Genomic DNA, 20795 nt, shown 5'->3' with positions numbered 1-20795 from the left:
CGCAAAGTTCAAGGGGGCCGAATGCAAGGCACTGTATATATATATATATAAATATAATTAATCGGCATGGTCGATTAATTAGGGCCGATTTCAAGTTTTCGTAACAATCAGTAATCTGCATTTTTGGACACCGATTACATTGCACTCCACGAGGAGACTGCGTGGCAGGCTGACCACCTGTTACGCGAGTGCAGCAAGAAGCCAAGGTAAGGTGCTAGCTAGCATTAACTTATCTTACAAAAAAACTATCAATCTTAACATAATCACTAGTTAACTACACATGGTTGATGATATTACTAGTTTATCTAGCTTGTCCTGCGTTGGATATAATCAATGCGGTGCATGTTAATTTATCATCGAATCACAGCCTACTTCGCCAAACGGGTGATGATTTAACAAGCACATTCGTGAAAAAAAGCACTGTCGTTGCACCAATGTGTACCTAACCATAAACACCAATGCCTTTCTTAAAATCAATACACAAATATATATTTTTAAACCTGCATATTTAGTTAATATTGCCTGCTAACATTAATCTATTTTAACTAGGGAAATTGTGTCACTTCTCTTGCGCTCTGTGCAAGCAGAGTCAGGGTATATGCAACAGATTGGGCCACCTGGCTCATTGCACACTATGTGACAACCATTTCCTCCTAACAAAGACAGTAATTCATTTGCCAGAATTTTACATAATAATGACATAACATTGAAGGTTGTGCAATATAACAGCAATATTTAGACTTAGGGATGCCACCCGTTAGATAAAATACGGAACGGTTCTGTATTTCACTGAAAGAATAAATGTTTTGTTTTCAAAATTATATTTTCCGGGTTTTACCATATTAATGACCCAAGGCTCGTATTTCTGTCTGTTTATTATATTATAATTAAGTCTATGATTTTATATTTGATAGAGCAGTCTGACTGAACGGTGGTAGGCAGCAGCTGGCTCATAAGCATTCATTCAAACAGCACTTTCCTGCGTTTGCCAGCAGCTCTTCCCTGTGCTTCAAGCATTGCGCTGTTAATGACTTCAAGCCTATCAACTCCCGAGATTAGGCTGGCAATACCATAGTGCCTATAAGAACATCCAATAGTCAAAGGTATATGAAATATAAATGGTATAGAGAAATAGTCCTATAATTGCTATAACTACAACCTAGAACTTCGTAACTGGGAATATTGAAGACTCATGTTAAAAGGAAGCAGTAGCTTTCATACGTTCTCATGTTCTGAGCAAGGAACTTAGACGGTAGCTTTTTTTTGGGCACATATTGCACTTTTACTTTCTTCTCCAACACTGTGTTTTTGCATTATTTAAACCAAATTGAACATGTTTCATTATTTATTTGAGACTAAATTGATTTTATTTAGGTATTATATTAAGTTAAAATTAAAATGTTCATCCAGTATTGTTGTAATTGTCATTATTACAAATATATATATAAAAATCTGCCGATTAATCGGTATCGGCTTTTTTGGGTCCTCCAATAATCGGTATCGGCGTTGAAAACTCATAAATCGGTTAACCTCTAATACATACAACCCTATACCACATATCGTACAGCTCCATTACACATTCCATAGATTCCCTGGACTTATAGTCACAACACTCCCATGGCTTATGTTTTCTCTGTGGACACTGACGATGCGAGGGTAGCACAAGAGGTTGGTGGCACCTTAATTGGGGAGGATGGGCTCATGGTAATGGCTTGAATTGTATCAAATACATCAAAACAGGTGTTTGATGTCAATCCATTCGCTCCCTTCCAGCCATTAATATGAGATGCCTCCTGTGGAGTGCAGTGTGTATGTAGGCCACTGAGAGGTGGCACTGCATACTTCTCGAGACAGAAGCTACTGTTGTGTCTGTGAGGAGGACAAGAGAGGGTTGTTGATGCTGAGGTCTGGTCTGTACCTGCTCCGCTACGTCTGGTGCTCATGTCAGCCATGTAGCCCCACTGGTTACTGACTGGGTTGTACTCCTCCACCGTGCTGAGACACTGGCGCGACGCCCCATCGTAGCCGCCCACCGCATACAGCTTCCCTGTACAACACAACACACACCCACTGAGGAATACAACAAGGAACACGTACAAAGAGATGCTGAACCCACTGCCAGAAACACAACACCCCCACTGATAAATACACAAGCACAGATACACACAGAAGCTCTATATAGACACTGAAGCACTCACACACACTGATATACTGTAGACAGACAAATTGAGAAGTTCACAAATAGCACTGTTGATACACACACACTGTTCTTCTCTTACCATCTACCACTCCCACTCCGACGCTGCTGCGTCTCGTGTTCATGGGAGCAACAAACATCCACTCATTGGTCTTGTAGTTGTAGGCCTCCACTGATGACAGGCCTGAGATGGAGGGAGGGAAGGAGGGAGAGGGAGGGAGAGGAGAAAGCTCTAATGTACTGAAAGCAGGACACAATACTCAAATGAAATGAGGCCCAACACTAATGCTCTCTGCTCCAGTGTATCAGTATAATCAGATGTGGTTGGGGTGACATCACCACTGTGTCTAACCATACAATCTAGACATTCATTCTGGAGGCACTACTGCGCCCTGCTCCATTTAGTCGCACTGTAACACACTCCGCTGCCCCTCAAAGGCCTGCTGGAACACTTAGAAAACACACAAATCTTGGGACAGTGGTGACAAAAAAAAAAAAAGGGGGGGGGTAAGAATAGGTACCTGTGCTCCCGTCGAAGCCCCCCACGGCATAGAGCAAGTCCCCCAGCACGGCCGACCCAAGGGTGCTGCGTCGCTCTTGCATGCTGGGAACTGTAGTCCACTGGTCCCTCACCCCGTCATACACATCCACCGTCCTGACTCGCAACGAGCCGTTGAAGCCTCCCACCGCGTACACCCTCCCTGCCATGAACACCACACCTGATAGAGAGAAAGAGAGAAAGATATTGGCATAAATCTCTTATCCCTGTCTATTAGTGCATACATTAAAGCAGGCCTATTCAATTGGCGGCCCGTGGGCCAGATCTGGTCCATTTATCAATTTAGAATGGCCCTTTGATCAATTCTGAACATGAATAAAAAATAATCAATGAGAAAAGGGCCATGTTTAGTTCCAAAAAAAGCCCTAGTTCAATATTCTCCAAATGGGAGAATCTGTTATACATCACTATATTGGATTACTCTAATATTGTATCCTTCTGCTCGGCAGGATACATTCTGAGTAAGAATTTCAGATTAGTCCCGTGAACCGGGTAGTGCTGCGGGTGACCCCCTTAAATAGCTGCCGCCGCACTACTCCCACCTCTTCCTTTTCTCGGCTCATTACAAAGATGATTAGCTTGGTAAGGGCTCTATGTTAGAGTCTATAAGGGCAGAAGTATACCCACAGCTATTCAATAACTTGGAGTAGCTAGCCTCTCCATCAAGGTGCTTTGTAGTCCCCCCACTCAGTTTGGCTTGTGCCATCTCGTTTGGGTTTTGTCCTTGTATTTAGCCTCTTAGTGATCCCTTCACGCGCCAATCCCGTTAGCAGGATCGATTTGACAACATCCAGTGAAATTGCAGGGCGCCAAATTCAAACTACAGGAATATCAATATTCAACATTCACGAAAATATAAGTGTAATACATCAAAATAAAGCTTAACTTCTTCCAGCCGCTGTGTCAGTTTTCAAAAAGGCTTTACGGCGAAAGCAGACCATGCGATTATCTAAGGACAGCGCCCCGCATACAAGCACATGAAAATCATTTGCGACACAAAGGTGCGACACAAAAGTCAGAAATAACTATATAATAAATGCCTTACCTTTGAAGATCTTCTTCTTTTTGCAATCCCAAATGTCTCAGTGACACAATGAATGGTCGTTTTGTTCGATAAATTCATTTTTTATCTCCCCAAAATGTCAATTTATTTGGCGCGTTTAATTCAGAAATACACCGGTTCCAACTCACCCAACATGACTACAAAGTATCTAATAAGTTACCTATAAACTTGGTCCAAACATTTCAAAAAACGTTCCAAATCCAACCTCAGGTATCCTAAAAAGTAAATAATTGATCAAATTCAAGACGGGATAATCTGTTTCCAATACCGAAGAAAAATAACACGGAGCACGTTCCTGTTCACGCACACCAAAATAGTAGGGACCTTCAGAGTGACACATGGAATGAATAGCACTACTTCTTCATTTCTCAAAAGAAAAACATTGACCAATTTCTAAAGACTGTTGACATCTAGTGGAAGCCATGGGAACTGCAACCAGGTTTCTCATAAATAGGGTTTCCCATAGAAAACTATTGGGAAATCCTATGACCTCAATTTTTTATTTTCCCCTGGATGGTTTGTCCTCGGGGTTTCACCTGCCAAATCAGTTCTGTTATACTCACAGACATTATTTTAACAGTTTTAGAAACTTTAGAGTGTTTTCTATCCAAATCTATCTATCTAATTATATGCATATCCTAGCTTAGTAACAGGCAGTTTACTTTATCCTAGTAACAGGCAGTTTACTTTGGGCACACTTTTTATCCGGACGTCAAAATAATGCCCCCTAGCCTTAAGACTTTACTTGTGACAGTGGTTCATCCTTTAAAAGTTGCAGCGTACTGCGGCATAGTGCCGCAGAATTCTATGGCACGTTATTTAAGTGTGAACCACTGGTACCATTAATGCTAGTTAATGCTAGTTTGACCACCAGAGGGCATCTTTGAAAAGCATTTGATAGCCTTCAATAGTGGCTGTACTGGAGAATTTAAAACCTTTTTTTGTAAGAATATAGTATATGGGACTGATTAAGAAATGTTGCTTAATTAATTAGATTAATATTATGGTGTTCCTTTACCAAGAAAAACCCTCTGTGTTTCCGTCAGGATGGAATGGAAAATATGGCGTTGTACAACGTGATGGTTGGGTGTACAGTACTGGGCTATTTAGCTAAAGAATCCTCATATCATGTGGGCATGCGGGAGATCGGGGTTCAATTCTCTGACGGGGAGGAAGGAATAGGCTGTCCCTGTAAATAAGAATTTGTTCTTAACCGACTTGCCTAGTTAAATAAAAGGTCACACTATAATATCCTAATTCAAGTCTAACCAATACCCAAACAGAGATTCAGTGAAAATAAAAATCTAATTGATTTATCAAGACCAGTCCCCATGCTGGTCTCAGAGCAGTGCATAACATTGCAAAGAATAGTTGTAGGCTATTGCTTCAAATCCTATTGCTTCTAACTTCAATATGCTCTTTAAATAAATAAGACCTACACCACATTACTCAACACTGATGAGACTCAAGTTGCCTACGGTAGGCCTACAGTATATTGAAAAATTATGACGTCTCTGCCAATAATATATTTAGAGCACTGGAGGATATTTCTGTAATTCAGTGATATTTATTCCCATAGTATTTTCTTATGGATCCACTAAATAAACATCGGCATTTTGAAATAATATTTTTATAATTATTTTATTAACGAAAGCATAAAAATGCCATTATTAGTTACACTGTTATAGTTTGAACGTGCAGACTGGCACTAAGAAAAGAACAGCGGGAACGTTTCCCTAGTCAGTGCCATTATTAGTGCAATGCCCCTTAAAGTGTTGCCAGGATGGCCCGGCTCTGCGGCCCATCCCGTGCCATCTGCCCTCGTGCCTTGAACCTTGCGGGCCTTCAGTGGATACAGCTGGAGAACTGCAAGGCAATCCCATTGTGCGCCACTCGGGAGCCATGACCAATATATATTGTCCTGCTAATAACATGGTTAATAATATATCTGTGTGAATGTCCAATGAGCTTTTATAAAATTCTAAACGAATGATAATAAATCGCTTTGTTTAAAAAATAACAATATTTTGGAGATGATTTCATTTTCAAATAACATAAAATGAGCAAGAAAAAGGCCATTCTTGAACATGGGGTGAGACATTGTTACTAACTTATTATTTGGAATAATTTATTTCAGTTTTTAGAGGGACAGAAACCAAAAAACTACAGCATGAGTCTACTGGACAAGAATGGCACGGGTATTGAACCAGCATCTGTAGCAACACAGCTTGCACTGCTATGCAGTGTCTTAGACCGTTGCGCGACTCAGGAGCTGTACAGCGTGACCGGTCAGGAGCAGCCTACACTACTACAGTAAGAGCAAAATAATCCTAACTAAATAAAATAAAAACCTTAGTGTAACAACAGCTTTAGTAAGTAATACCGAAGTCGTGCACAATTACCAGTTTCTATTTAGGTTTATTTTGGAGCAACTACTGTACCAACCTAGGCGACACCCGGTTTGGTCAACCAGTATTATGGAGCTGAGGGTTTGTCCTAGTTTTCTGTGTCTTGTCTGTCCACTGGAACCCTCCCGGTGGAGCCTTCGGGCTTGGGGACCACACCTAACCCCGCAGGATCGGGAGTCTGTGTATGTTTCGCTCTGGCGGGCTTGCAGTTCTCCCCGGAGAATGAGTCACGTGTCCCTAGGTACACCACACTTCTCCCTCACTGGGAGCAGCCATCTTGCCTAGACTCTTGTGTGTTCCACAGTGAACGAACTATGCAGTAGCTAGCTTAACAAGAGGAGACCACTGCAGGACTAAGCACACTCTTAACATCCTGACAACACCCCCACGTATAAACTAACGTGGCGTGAGTTACAGCCGACTCACACGTACAGTGCATTCGGAAAGTATTCAGACCCCTTGACTTTTTCCACATTTTGTTACATTACATTATTCTAGAATGTATGAAAACATTTTTTTCCCTCATCAGTCTACACACAATACCAAAGCAAAAATATATTTTTATACATTTTAGCAAATATATAAAATATTCTAAACTGAAATATCACATTAACATAAGTATTCAGACCTTTACTCAGAACTTTGTTGAAGCACCTTTGGCAGCGATTACAGCCTCGAGTCTTCTTGGGTATGACGCTACAAGCTTGGCACACCTGTATTTGGGAAGTTTCTCACATTCTTCTCTGCAGATCCTCTCAAGCTCAGGTTGGGATTGGGAGCATCGCTGCACAGCTATTTTCAGGTCTCTCCAGAGATGTTCAATCGAGTTCACGTCCGGTCTCTAGCCGGGCCACTCAAGGACATTCAAAGACTTGTCTCGAAGCCAATCCTGAGTTGTCTTGACTGTCTCCTTAGGGTTGTTGTCCTGTTGGAAGGTGAACCTGCACCCCAGTCCGAGGTCCTGAGTGCTCTGGAGCAGAGTTTGTACTTGCTCCGTTCATCTTTCCCTCGATCCTGACTAGTCTCCCAAATCCCTGCAGCTGAAAAATATCCCCACAGCATGATGCTGCAACCACCATGCTTCACCGTAGGGATGGTGCCAGGTTTCCTCCAGACTTTACACTTGGCTTTCAGGCCAAAGAGTTCAATCTTGGTTCCATCAGACTAGAGAATCTTGTTTCTCATGATCAGAGTCCTTTAAGAGCCTTTTGGAAAACTCCAAGCAGGCTGTCATGTGCCTTTTACTGAGGAGCAGCTTCCGTCTGGCCACTCTACCATAAAGCCCTGATTGGTGGAGTGCTGCAAAGATTGTTGTCCTTCTGGAAAATTCTCCCATCTCCACAGAGGAACTCTGGAGCTCTGTCAGAGTGACTATCGTGTTCTTCGTCACCTCCCTAACCAAGGGCCTTCTCCCCAGATTGCTCAGTTCGGCCAGGCAACCAGCTCTAGGAAGAGTGTTGGTGGTTCCAAACTTCTTCCATTTAAGAATGATGGAGGCCACTGTGTTCTTGGGGACCTTCAATGCTGCAGAAATGTTTTGGTACCCTTCCCCAGATCTGTGCCGACACAATCCTGTCTCAGAGCACCAAGGACAATTCCTTTGGCCACAAGGCTTGGTTTTTGCTCTGACATGCACTCTCAACTGTGGGACAGGTGTGTGCCTTTCCAAATCATGTCCAATCAATTGAATTTACCACAGGTTGACTCCAATCAAGTTGTTGAAACATCTCAAGGATGATCAATGGAAACAGGAAGCACCTGAGCTCAATTTCGAGTCTCAAAGCAAAGGGTCTGAATACCTATGTAAATAAGCTATTTCTGTTTTTTATTTTTAATATATTAAATTTAAAACATTTAAAACCTGTTTTCGCTTCGTCATTATAGGGTATTGTGTGTAGATTTATCAGGCAAAACATTTCTTTAATACATTTTAGAATAAGGCTGTAACGTAATAAAATGTGGAAAAAGTCAAGGGGTCTGAATACTTTCCAAATGCACTATATAAGCAAAGATTGAGCTAACGTGTGAGTTTGTGTGCTCTGCCCCTCCTCCCACGATCAGGCAGTTCATACCCAATTCACGTCTCCTTTCCTTCAGTCTCATACACTAAGGCTGGTACTGTAGGTCTATAGTATCTGACTTATACAGTATTGCACAGTATAGAGACATAGTAATATCCCAAGGTTGGCTTCACTTTCACAGAGAAACAAAATAACTATTATTGTGTTTCATTGTGAGAGATGTGGGGTACCCCTGCCTACGGGGAAGCACACTCTGCCTGCATGACCTGTCTTGGGTTAGATCACGCACGGAGAGTGGTTAGAGAACCCAACAGTTGTTTGTTCTGCACCTCCTTTGGAGAACACATGCCTGGAGGGGATGAGGGCCCCAGTACAGTACTACCCATCTGAAGACCATATTCCCCCCTCTGAGGTGATGAGTCGTCGCGGCAGCACCCCTTTGGCCACTTTGGGGGCCCCCTTCAAACTTAGTACGGCTGAGGAGTTGATCTGCCTCAAACGTACGGCGAAAAGAATGCTTTATGGGGGGGGGTGATGACGGCGACGATGCCCTCTCTCTCCGCGCTACAGACGAGTTGGAGTTGGGTGACAGTGCTTCAGTGTTCCGAGCACATCAGGGATCGACCCAGTCCACAGCGCCATCTGTAGCTGGGAACACTGCTACAGAGGCACCCCCGGTGGTGAAGGAAGCAACACGGGAGCTTTTAGCAAGAGTGGCTATCGCCCTGGAAGAAGCACCATCTGAGCAGCTCCTTATCCCCATCTGCCCCCAGCCTCCCTGACAAGGAGATCATTGGCAAGGTGCCTCGCCTCAAACCAGGACCAGAAAGAGTAAGTGATGAACGGCTGCAAAGCACTTTCGGTACCCTCTCCATCATGGTGCACCTCGTAAACGCGGCTACGATGCTGCAATCATACCTTGCCCTGCTGATCCCTCGCATCCCAGGGGTTCGTGATGAGCTTAAGGAGGTCACAGAGGTGTCAAGGCTACTCCAGACAGACATGGTATGTGCCAACGGCAAGGCTTCGGCTTCAGTGATGACTTCACACCGCCATCTTTGGCTGACAGAATCTAAACTGCCACCGCCAGTTCAGAAAACATTCTTGGAGCTCCCCTTCACTCCAGGTTCCACCTTTGGGCCAGGGGCCAACAACATCATCAAGCAGACTACAAAACTGCGTAAAAATAGAGAGACTTTGCAGGAGTTCTTGGTAACTGGGCTCCCTACCACCACCGCCCCTCGAAGGAGCTGGAAGACAGGGCAGGATGTGCAGAGGGCTCCAGCAACTTCTTGGCCACCCTCCTCCCCCACTGAGACAGCAGGGGCAGGGAAATGGGAACCAGCGTTTTACACCACAAGGACAGGAGTCGTGACCACCCTTACAAGCAGCGGCATGCGGCTAAGAAGGATGGGCCCCGGCCGTCTCACCCAGGCCCAAAGGGCAAACTGGGAGATTTAGGTGGAGTCTCCCTGGGTACTGGGCACAGTCCTGGGGGCATACAAACTCCAGTTCTAATGCCGAACGCCCTCCTACAGGGGCATCTGGGTCACCTTGTGGCACGCCGGTTGGAGATAGCCTCGCTTCTGAGCAAGGACACAATCAAGAAGGTAGAGCCACTAGAACGGCTGGGTGCGTTCTACTCCAGGTATTTCATAGTGCCGAAAAAGCTTTCGGACGATCCTGGACCTGCGCGGCCTCAACAAATGTTTAAAGGAGCTCAAGTTCAAGATGCTCCCGAGACGACCATGGTTCAGCCTCCTGTCGTCCCTCCTCTCTGGGATCCAACGGCAGCTGCTGCTGAGACCCGACCTGCTCTCTCAGGCTCGAGGGACCCTCTGGCACCCAGACACATGCAGCCTTCAGCTTTGGGCTTGGCCCCTGAGAGGCGTAAATTGGGAAAGTCTAGTCATTCAGGACAAAGTGGTTAACAAGTTGCAGAATGCCAGGGCTTCCTCCACTAACGCGTCATATCAAATGCGGTGGGGCATATTCTGTACTTGGTGTGAGGGTGTGATGTACAAACGGTTTTACACTTTTTACAATCACTGCTAGATGCGGGTCGAGCGTCATCTACTTTCAAAGTGTATTTGGCCAGATGGGCATCCAGCACTTTTGCTAGGTACTATCAAGTCAATGTTGCTGCCGCAAACAGGTCGGGATGGATGTTGGGTGTTGCCTCCACTTCGCTGGAGGGGGATAGAGGCACACGGCAACCATGACTGCCCTGAGCTCAGTCCTACGGGATTTTGCTCGTCTGGCCATGCCTAGTTCACCGATTAATATGGCATTGTGATACCAGATTGGAGTGTCCAATATAGTGCTACATAACGAAGGTTACATATCTAACCACGGATATGCAAGCTATTGGATCACTCTAATCCTCTTGTCGGTGATCTACGGCGTCTAGAAAAGGACACGAGGAGGGAGTAGTGCGGCGGCAGCTGTTTAAGGGGGCCAGCCACAGCACTACCCAGTACATGTGACTAATCTGAAATTCTTAAACAGAATGTACCCTGCCGAGCGGAAGGATACCATATTGGAGTGATCTAATAGCTCACGTAACCGTAATTACATACGTAACCTTTGTTTTCCTGTAGTCCCGCCCATTAAGTGCTGTCAATCAATATCATCCAACATAGCAGTTACAGCCAATAAGAACTGCTAACAGGGGTACAGGGTCTGTCTGCCCGCCTATCTGCTCTTTCACCGCAGATGAGATCACTACACTGCCTGATACACCAGAACGAGCTTTGCACTTAAATCAGCAGTGAGTTAAAAAACACGATGGACTCAGTTATGGCCAATGTTCCCTCTAAACTGCGGGCGTGTGCGCGGCTCCCCTCGGATTGCCGCACAGAAGAAATATGAGCCTGAGCAGAGAAGTATGACATTAAACTTCATTCAATGTTCCACAGCTTTTCATTTTAGTTAACACTATATGAATGTTTCGCTCTACTGTGGGGGAAAAAAGAGGTTTCTTGCATCAAAAGGTAATAATTCTCAAGAGAGCAGCCTATGAGAGCAGCCTAACCAGGCTGTATCACATCCGGCCGTGATTGGGGTCCCATAGGGCGGCGCGCAATTGGCCCAGCGTCTTCCGGGTTTAGCCGGGGTAGGCAGGCATTGTAAATTAGAATTTGTTCTTAACTGACTTACCTAGTTAAACAAAGGTTCTTTTTTTTTAGTACAAAAAAATGTGAGCTTAGGCAGGAGATATTTGCTTTTCTCCATGATTGCCGCCACAAGAAAGCCAACACATATCTAGCAAATGATGGATGAGGAGTTCGTATCAGATGGGGGGGTTTTCAGTGACATCTTCATTCAATTGAATGGACTTCATTTGGGACTACAGGGGAGGGATAAAACAGTTATTCACATGACTGAAAAAAAAACAAATTTATTTCTCTATATAAAGTAGTTTATTTTCTCCTCTGATTTTAGCCCCCAAAAAACACTACATTTCTCTACACTGCGCAACTATATTCAGTCATCATCAGTACAGATCAATGTCAACATTTTTAGACAAACTGAAAGCTAACTTTGCAATGAGATTTGATGAGTTGAAGTCCCCATTGAGCTGGTGCAGTTTGTTACAGGAACCTGTTCTCTACTGATGCGCTGGGAGAGAGCCTTCTCCACAAAAACTTGTCAACTGAGATATGCTGTGCATAAAAGGTTTCTGTGTGTAAATGAAAACAAAAGATGAAGTTATGTACGTAAAACGAACAGGAAAGTAAAAAAGAATTCATGTGATCCAGGTCAACTACGTTATAAGTACAAATGCGTTCCATTGTTTAAGCAATTTGATGCACAAAATTAGGCAAATCTTGAAGCACTTAAAGTTAATTTTTATTTTATTTAAATAAAAGTGCTTTATAAGATTATAATCCATAATTATAATGCATTGTTTTTATACCGGTTTTAGGAAGAGTAATCCCATGTAGAAAATGTCCCTGTAAATAACCTTCTTCCAATCTGGCCCCCATAATACAATAGTTGAATAGCCTTGCAATAAAAGGCTTTTAGGTTTCCCCAGCAGACCAGAAAAGTCAGAGGGGAGTGTGTAATTTCAGAGGTAGTAGAGACCAGAGTGTGTTTACCTGCTCGACAGCGTCTGGATGGCAGGTCAGCAACCTGGTACCAGCGGTCCTCCTTGAAGTCATAGCACTCCACACTGCGGATGGCTTTAGGAGCCTGACCACCCACCACTATCATCACCTAACACACACGCAACAAGAGGGCTCCTATTTAGCTACATGTAACAGTGTGTGTAACAGTGTGTGTATAAATAACAGTGTGTGTGTGTCTGTACGTGTGTGTGTATGCGCGCATGTGTGTGTTGTCTGACCTTGGGCAGGCTGATAGGCGTGCGTGGGCGTGTACGGTCAGTCTTGATCAGGTGGCGCTGATCAGAGGGCAGGAGGTGGTACTTCATGGCCTCTATCAGGAAGTCCTTGCAGATGTTGTTGTTTTTGATCAAGGCCTCCTCCTCCACTATCTACTCCACGGACACAGCACAGTGAGCACACACAAAGTGCAGACAGGAAGACAATAGAGCCACATGAAACAAGCACAATGTGTACAATATTTTCAAGTTCACCATCTGGAATAAAACATATACACCGGTTTTCACATCTCACAGTATGATTTCTATGCTGGAGAATTTGGGAGCTTGATTCATTATTAATGCTACGTGAAAAAACAAGATGAATGGTGGTGATGAGTGTGACCCACCTGCACCAGGTAATCTCTGGACAGTAGTGGCAAACGAACGTGCTCCATCAGCTTTGGCATGTGCTCCAGACGAGCTTCCTTGTTGTGTTTTATCCATGCAACCATGGCCTCAAACACCTGAGAGAGAGAACACAGAGTTAATTACATTTACGGGGGAGGACAAGAACTGGATCTAACCGGTGCTGTGACTCCCCTCTATCTGAACACACAGACAGACAGCCATCTGCCATATCTCTCGCTCTCTCTCTCTAGCTCATCCAACCTGCTCCGTTCCCTGAAGATAGATAGGATCAGAACCGTGATTGAAGAGACAGGAGACAGGGGCAGAGACATTAGAAACAGGGCTGGTGTCATGTTGGTGTGTACGTCTGGGTTGGCTTTGCTTTGTATGCACATTAGCAAGTGGAGCATGAGGCCTGGAGTGGGTTGGTCAGCACTGGCAGAAGCAGCTCTCTCTCCCTCTATGGTAAGTCACTCTGGGACGGGGATCAGGCTGTTTGTGAGATGGCTGTCCTCTACTACAGCAGGAGTGAGTCATGAGGAGTCTGTTGTTATGGTGAGTGTCGTCTGAATAAGACCAGGAGGAGAGAGCTTGAGAGCCTGAGCTAATTCATAGCACAGATAGTGGAGTTCCTGGAATGCACTTGTCTTGCATAGTAATTGGAAGTGAAGTACTCTTCATAGGATAGGATAGGATAGGATAGGAGCCTGCAGTGTGTGACTGAACAGAACAGAATCAGAGGGAAGTTTGGGATGTTCTGGTGGCTGACCTTCTCCTCTGTGGACACGGTGAGTTTGTCGCTGGAGATTAGACTGCACACCTGCTGTAGAGACAGGCCCATGAACTCCTCTCCCAGCATCACCTCTGAGAAATGCTGCTCTGTTAAACAAACACAAGCATATGGTTAAGCAACACAACTAGGCTTCTCACAGAATGTTACACCCCTGAGAAATGACAAAGGTCATCAGCATATGGCCAGCAAGCTCCAGTAGTTTACCACGTCTCCACAATGTAAGGTCAAATTTGATATACTCAGTCTTGACAGCTAGCTGGGATACTGGCCTTTAGAAGAAGACTGTCCATGCAAAACAGGACAAGGGTAATATCTTCTAACAGTAGTCTTAATCAAGAACTTCCAAAGGTTTTTGTCTGGATAAAAAATGGGTGTGGTGGTGGGCGTGGCAGAGGGCGTGGTAGGGGGGCATGGCAATGAGCGTGGTCGGCCGTCGGCAAAGATTTTAGAGCCCCCATTCTTGGCACTGTAGAGAATTTTTTGAAATTCCACAAGTTTCTCCATGGAGCTGAGAAGATATTTAGCCGTTTTAAAGCGAATTGCAGTTTTAAAGCGAATTTCCTACAATTCTACACATTTTGCCATGCAACCGAGAGAAAATGTTGCCATTTTAAAGCTAGTTTCCTGCAATTCTATGCATTTTGCCATGGATAATGCTATGTTCTTCTGCTCAAACATAATAACAAAATGAATACTGATAAATTCATTGTTTTTTGAATTTTCAGTTCTCCCCATCTAGCTTTTATTTTGGTGATTGTTGGTTCTCAAAAATTATATTATAAAAAATATATATAGGTCCATTATCTGATTTTAGTCCTTTGAGTCCTCTGAAACCATTTTTCCATCCCGAAAATATATATTTTTAAATTATAATAAAATTACAATTTGGACTTAGGTGACCGGAAAAAAAGCTTAGGCGGCCCGCCCGAGGATTAGATTACAGTGGTAGAAAGTAGCCTATCATAAATGTCAACTTTGTACAGTATAGGGTTACGACGAAACCAGTATCACAATACAATAAAATAAGTATGGCAAGGAAAGAAAACCTGAAGCGGGAAACAAACATCATTATGTTGTCATCCAGTTCCAGTTTTCAAGCTACAGCACACAATATTTGACATAAAGCAAGTTTTTGAAGATCCAAAGAGTTTGGTCTGCGCCACGGTTTAATTTTTGCCATGGAAAATCGAGTATTGAGATTCTGGTTTTGCCACAACCCTTCTGCAGTTTGCTTTTTAACTTCCTTCTGACCAAGACAGAGGCCAGTTTCTCCATCCCCTCCCCTAATTCCCACATGCTCTGCCTGTTGAATCCTAGAAGTGAGGTGGGAGTCCACTCACCAGCATAGGCATGGGACTGGTTGAGGAGCTGTGTGCATGTGTGGAGGTCAGCAAAGGCTCGAATGCCCAGACAGTTGGTGGAGTGCAGCTGGCTCTGCAGGAACTCACAGCACACCTGCCTCACGTCCATCAGCTGCAGGAGACTGGCTGCAGGCAGGAGTACCTACAGAGACACACCTTAGGTCAGAACACAGAGCAGGAGACACTATAGACATAACAGACATCTAAGCAACCCACAAAAGGGAGAGAGAGAAAAGAGAGAGCAGCCCATAAAAGACACAATCATCAGGACAACTAATAGAATACACAGTAGCAGGGAACAAATTTCATTGTGCTTGTTTTTCTAATGCCAAGCAAATCTCTTTATTTAGAACTCAGAGGATTTTAATATTATTGAACGGTTTGAAGAATATTTTGGAGGCAGACTCATTCCAATTTAATTCCAGTGTTAGAGTTAATACCAAACTAGAAGGCAACCGAAACAGAGGCCAGACTCAGAATGGACAAAGGGCCGGAAACAGACAAATATTTACTAGGATAAGGGCTTAAACTGGGAAAACCACAAAACAAGGACAGCAGGGATTACAGGAGAACTCTGCATCCCTGGCTGTTTCTCAGACTTTAACCAGACAACTGGAATAATATGTACTGGTGGTATATGTTGGTCAATTCTAAAGGAGCCATTTGGCTTCTCTGGTTTATTAGCCTCCATCCTGCCAGTCTGTTGGTACTATTGTGTGCTTTAACAGGCAGCCCAGCGCTCCCATTTGCCCACATCCCCACGCAGTGCAAACACATAGAAACTAGGTCACTTAGCTCGGCTCTTCTTTGAAAAGCCCTGTGATTATTCATGTTTTTGCCTGTTGCCCTTAGGTCTGAACAGGGAGCTACAGGCTGACTATTATAGTGGGTGTTTTACGCAGCTGTGGTTCACACATTCTGAGAGAGCCCACACAGAAAGTACTGTAGCACCACACACACACAATGAAAAATTATCCAGTCTTATGACGAGACTTGGATGCCATTCTAAAACACACACACACGTCTAAGCAGGCATGTTGCAAACACAGAGGATTTCCCCTCGCTCCATGCACATTTCCTGAGCTAATAATAACAGGAAATACCCTGCCTGCTGAAACACTGGCCTCACCAGCAAGGAAGGAGCAGACTGTCAACGCAGGAGAAAGGGAAAGGCCCGGGTAGGTGGAGACAATTCTATGCCACTTAAACAGCCAGTAAATTTGAAGAGTCCAATGAAGGAATACAAAGGCAACATGAAAGGATCCATGGAATCCAATGCTGTACTCAGTTTAACTTGGTTGAGACACAGATGGGGACGCTGTAGCTCACCTGAACGTTGTTCTCTGTTACTTCAATCTCAGCTGTATAGATATAGTCCACCAGCTTCCTAAGTGTCTGGCCATCCACATCCCTGATCTCCACCTGCTGGGCTTTGCTCTCACTCATGTCCCCTGTCCACCACACACATAGTGAGAGAAACCACTTGAGAAGGTTTTATGTGACAAGAGGAAAACAATCATCTCACTGTTGCAATAAAGCGGGCCTCACTTTCACAACATTTTTCACTTGACCCATTACTTTCACAATGATGACAAATGTAATCTATACACACAAATGCATACACTACACTATTTACCTTGAACTATATGAAGTGTAATAATACCTGTGAACATGGCACAGAAGTAGGGGCTGCAGGAGGCTAGCACCAACTTGTGAGCTGGCACCTCTATGTTTCCCGCCACCAAAAGAACGTCGCACAGCATTTTCTTACTGTAAACACAAAAGATCCGAAAGGTTGGCTGTTGATGAACGGCGTTTTCAACAATCATCATACTGATGATTTCTTATTAACTGTCAACTGGATGTATAAATGCTCCCGCTGTGTGCCAAGGTCATTGTATTAGGTAATTGCACAGTAGGCTACTCGATGCCAAGAATAGGCTGTTAAGTATAATGTGTAGGCTATTAATGTGTATAATGAGTTATATTATCTGGGTTAAATTATCAACACATTACAATACTTATTTTCAATGATGGAAAAAGGGGATACTATGGAACTAGATAAAACAAAAGAACACCACGCTTTGCATGACACCCACCATCTCAAATTGTTCTGAAATCGATTCTGTACTTAGAAACAGACCCTACGCCAATCCGACACCAACAACATCCAGCCGTGATTGGGAGTCCCATAGTGCGGCGCACAATTGGCCCAGCATCGTCCAGGTTTGGCCGGGGAAGGCCGTCATTGTAAATAAGAATTTGTTCTTAACTGACATGCCTAGTTTAAAAAAGTGGGGGTTCCGTGGGTGGGTTTTAACAATGTCTTTGGATTACTTGTGTCTTACTCACTAACCAGGTTTCCATCCAACCTTTTTATGCGAGTAAAGTATGTGTCAGATCAAAAATGTCATGACAAGCCTGATGGAAACATAAAATGTTTTGGTAAACTTTCCAAATGTTGACAAAAGAAAATAAGCTAGAGAAGGTGGGAAATGTAGGTGGAAGTGCTTTTATGAGCAAATATTGATATAATAACCATCATATCAAAGTAAACTTGTAGTCACGCAATGACATGTTGTGTGGTCCTCCCACTATGACTCGTTGGGAAGGAAAGCATGCAGTTTCTTAGGCTTCAGGCTACAGAAATAAATTATGATTACTTCATTGTTGGTTTTAGAGCTCGCAAGAAAAGCTTTTCACTGTACTTTTGCATGTGACATTAAAACTTGAAGATGAAATAAGTTATAATGAACTTCACAGGGTGGTGAAAGTGCAAGGTGATGAGCTTGATGCTCCTTTCCAATAAGTATTGAGGGTCTTTCTCTGGTGACATGATCATCGATGCTTGGCTGCCATTTGACAAATAAAAATTCTCGCTCTTTTGTCCATAATAATCTCATCGTGTAGGCTATAGGTGTGCTCTAGCCAACAGCGCTATCCGCTCCCACGGTATCAAATCTAATTGTATTCAACATTCTGGCTTGAAGAGGATTAGAGAGGTCCATTTCCAGACTTTAGTGTATTTAAGAAATTTACTCATCTGTGTCCTGGCAAGGGTGAAACCAACCCACCTCCTTAAGTCATTCATCAGCTGAAAAGCCTTTCTCATATGGGTGTGGTTGAAGGTGTGCATCCCTGCATCCACTGCATCCTCCTCGGAGTCACAGGTTGGCTGCTGGACACTAGATTCTTGACTGGTCAGGGATAAACTGGACATAAATAGACTTACCTAGCTAGGATAGCTCAAAGATCATTAACCTCAAGTCATAACCCTAGTGGATTAAACTCCACACCATGGTGAAGGAGTGGAGCAGAGACCTGGCTTTGTGGAATCTAGCTCTGACTACATCGATTCGCCCAAATTCAATACACACACAAACACACACCGTTCAAAAGTTTGGGGTCAATTAGAAATGTCCTAGTTTTTGAAAGAAAAGCACATTTTTTGTCCATTAAAATAACATCAAATTGATCAGAAATACAGTGTAGACATTGTTAATGTTGTAAATGACTATTGTAGCTGTAAACGGCAGATTTTTTTATGGAATATCTACATAGGCCCATTATCAGCAACTATCACTCCTGTGTTCCAATGGCACATTGCGTTAGCTAATCCAAGTTTATCGTTTTTAAAAAGGCTAATTGACCATTAGAAAACCCTTTTTCAGTTATGTTAGCACAGCTGAAAACTGTTGTTCTGATTAAAGAAACAATAAAACTGGCCTTCTTTAGACTAGTTGAGTATCTGGAGCATCTGCATTTGTGGGTTCAATTACAGGCTCAAAATGGCCAGAAACAAAGTACCTTCTTCTGAAACTCGTCAGTCTATTCTTGTTCTGAGAAATTAAGGCTATTTCATGCGAGAAATTTCCAAGAAACCCTTGAATGAATAGGTGTTCTAAAACTTTTGACCGGTTGTGTGTGTGTTTGTATGTATGTATGTATGTGAAACGGCTACCTATGTTTGTACTCTGTAGTTGTGTTCCTTTCTTTGTTTCCTGAAATCCACACTTTTCAATAAACGTGAATCAAATACACCCACCGACTGTTTGCTCATTGCTGTAAAATGGCAACTCCGCGCAATTTCCAATTAAATCTCAACAAGGAAACAGTCGGTAGTTGTATTTGTTTAAGGTTTATTGAAAAAGTAGAGATTTCAGCAAACAAAAAGGCTCACAACTACAGAGCACAAACCTATGTACACGGTAGTCGTTTCATAATTTAATTTTTTTTGAAGTATTGACTGGGCGAATCGATGTGGTCGGAGCTAGTCATCAGAAACTTCCTTCACCGTGGAGTTTAGTCAACTATCGTCACCCCAGCTTGTACAAAGATAGCATTAACAAAATACAACTGTAATTTCAAAAGATAATGCTGGGTTCTCACTGCTCAATAACTGAGCAAAATATATTTTAAAGGACAACGTATAGTAACGTATGCTTCAGTACAGTGGCTACAGTTTCTAGGTGGCTAACGCCTGTACTGTGTGCTAACACAGAGTACAGTAACGTTACTAGCAGCTGATGTGTTGGTCGTTAGTTACCTAGCTAGCTAATTTGGCAGTTATTATCTTTAACTATGACTTGGTTACTAGTACCACGATATAATAAGTATGTGTTACCCTTATTGACAAACTAGAAGATAGGTACAGCTGTCCTGGGATTGCTTTTTGTTCACGCTGTTCGCTTAGCTTGCTAATGTTAGCTAGCTACATCGGCATAAAAATGCGTGCAGTACAGTAGTTAGCTAGCAAGTTAGCCAGCTATTCATGGAAAATGCCAAATCTCTATAAATCAACTGGCAAGTTATATCCGACAACAGCTGTACGGTATTCATCGGAAGACTACACTTACATCATGACTCCTCTGACAACTTACCCCAACGTTGCACAGTCCATGATATCAGATATGCTGCATGAGTTGTACCGGGGTTGGCTACGGGCCCATGCACAAAATGAATCGTTCAAAGTCCAACACAACACTCACTGCATGAGGTGGCTTATCGAATCTACACTTATTCATTAGCTGACAAATAAACCTAGCTAATAAGCAGACATCTTGTCATGGTTACTGCTTATTTACTTTCTACCCTAAACTATTAACAAAATGTGTTATTTTCTGACTGAGCAAGAAAGGCTAGAGAATGTGTTTCCCAGTCACTGCTGCTTCATCCTGCCCCATTTTCAATCGACAAAGCTTTGTTCCACCGGAGGAAAATCTTGGTTCTCCTTGCTCCCGCGTTGCTAGGTTACGGCGTGTCAGGACGATGAAGAAGGATCCAATCAAGCAATGTTCGTTGTCGATTACAAACTAGCAAGCCATCAATTAGATAACGTGGTAATATATCAACATAATATAGAATATTGATGTATGAACTAATTACATGTGAGTTAACATTAGGCTATTCAAAATAGTTATCGCCCAAAGTTTTAGCTAGCAAAAATGTGTGGAAGCTTATTTAGGGCTAGAAGTGTGAGGAGGGTCTGTGACAGTGAATTTGAAATGTGAGAATGTAGGCCTAATGTGTTTCACTTTTCTTTTTTTTTTTAAGTCATCGTTGTTTCAAGGTTGCTTAAAACAGCATGCATCCTACATTACAATACAATTAGCTCACACACAAAACATAGCTTTACATTTGAAAAGAATGAAGAAT

The 20795-nt window shown here is 43.2% G+C and overlaps 1 protein-coding gene across 2 annotated transcripts in view; it reads right to left on the bottom strand.

Annotated features, from left to right (window-relative positions):
- Positions 1–20448, bottom strand: part of LOC110488574 (kelch-like protein 3) — a 36503-nt gene extending 16055 nt beyond the window's left edge. The window contains exons 1-12 of one of the 2 annotated variants that reach the window (XM_036942705.1): positions 20021–20448; positions 18215–18337; positions 16804–16910; positions 16470–16591; positions 15120–15282; positions 13756–13865; positions 12986–13102; positions 12600–12749; positions 12352–12469; positions 2719–2916; positions 2280–2381; positions 1919–2047 (exon numbers count right to left, since the gene is read on the bottom strand). In XM_036942705.1, coding sequence (XP_036798600.1) covers positions 1919–2047; positions 2280–2381; positions 2719–2916; positions 12352–12469; positions 12600–12749; positions 12986–13102; positions 13756–13865; positions 15120–15282; positions 16470–16591; positions 16804–16910; positions 18215–18337; positions 20021–20040 — 1459 coding nt within the window. In that variant the 5' untranslated portion in view covers positions 20041–20448. Of the gene's footprint in view, positions 1–1918; positions 2048–2279; positions 2382–2718; positions 2917–12351; positions 12470–12599; positions 12750–12985; positions 13103–13755; positions 13866–15119; positions 15283–16469; positions 16592–16803; positions 16911–18214; positions 18338–20020 lie in introns of those variants that run through there. The other variant, XM_036942706.1, reaches the window with a different exon arrangement.
- Positions 20449–20795: the final 347 nt, after the last annotated feature.

This window comes from Oncorhynchus mykiss, chromosome 14 (genome assembly GCF_013265735.2).
Source record: "Oncorhynchus mykiss isolate Arlee chromosome 14, USDA_OmykA_1.1, whole genome shotgun sequence".
Lineage (NCBI taxonomy): Eukaryota > Metazoa > Chordata > Actinopteri > Salmoniformes > Salmonidae > Oncorhynchus > Oncorhynchus mykiss.
Note: the sequence above shows the minus strand (reverse complement) of the source record. Positions and strands in the feature narration are given on the sequence as shown.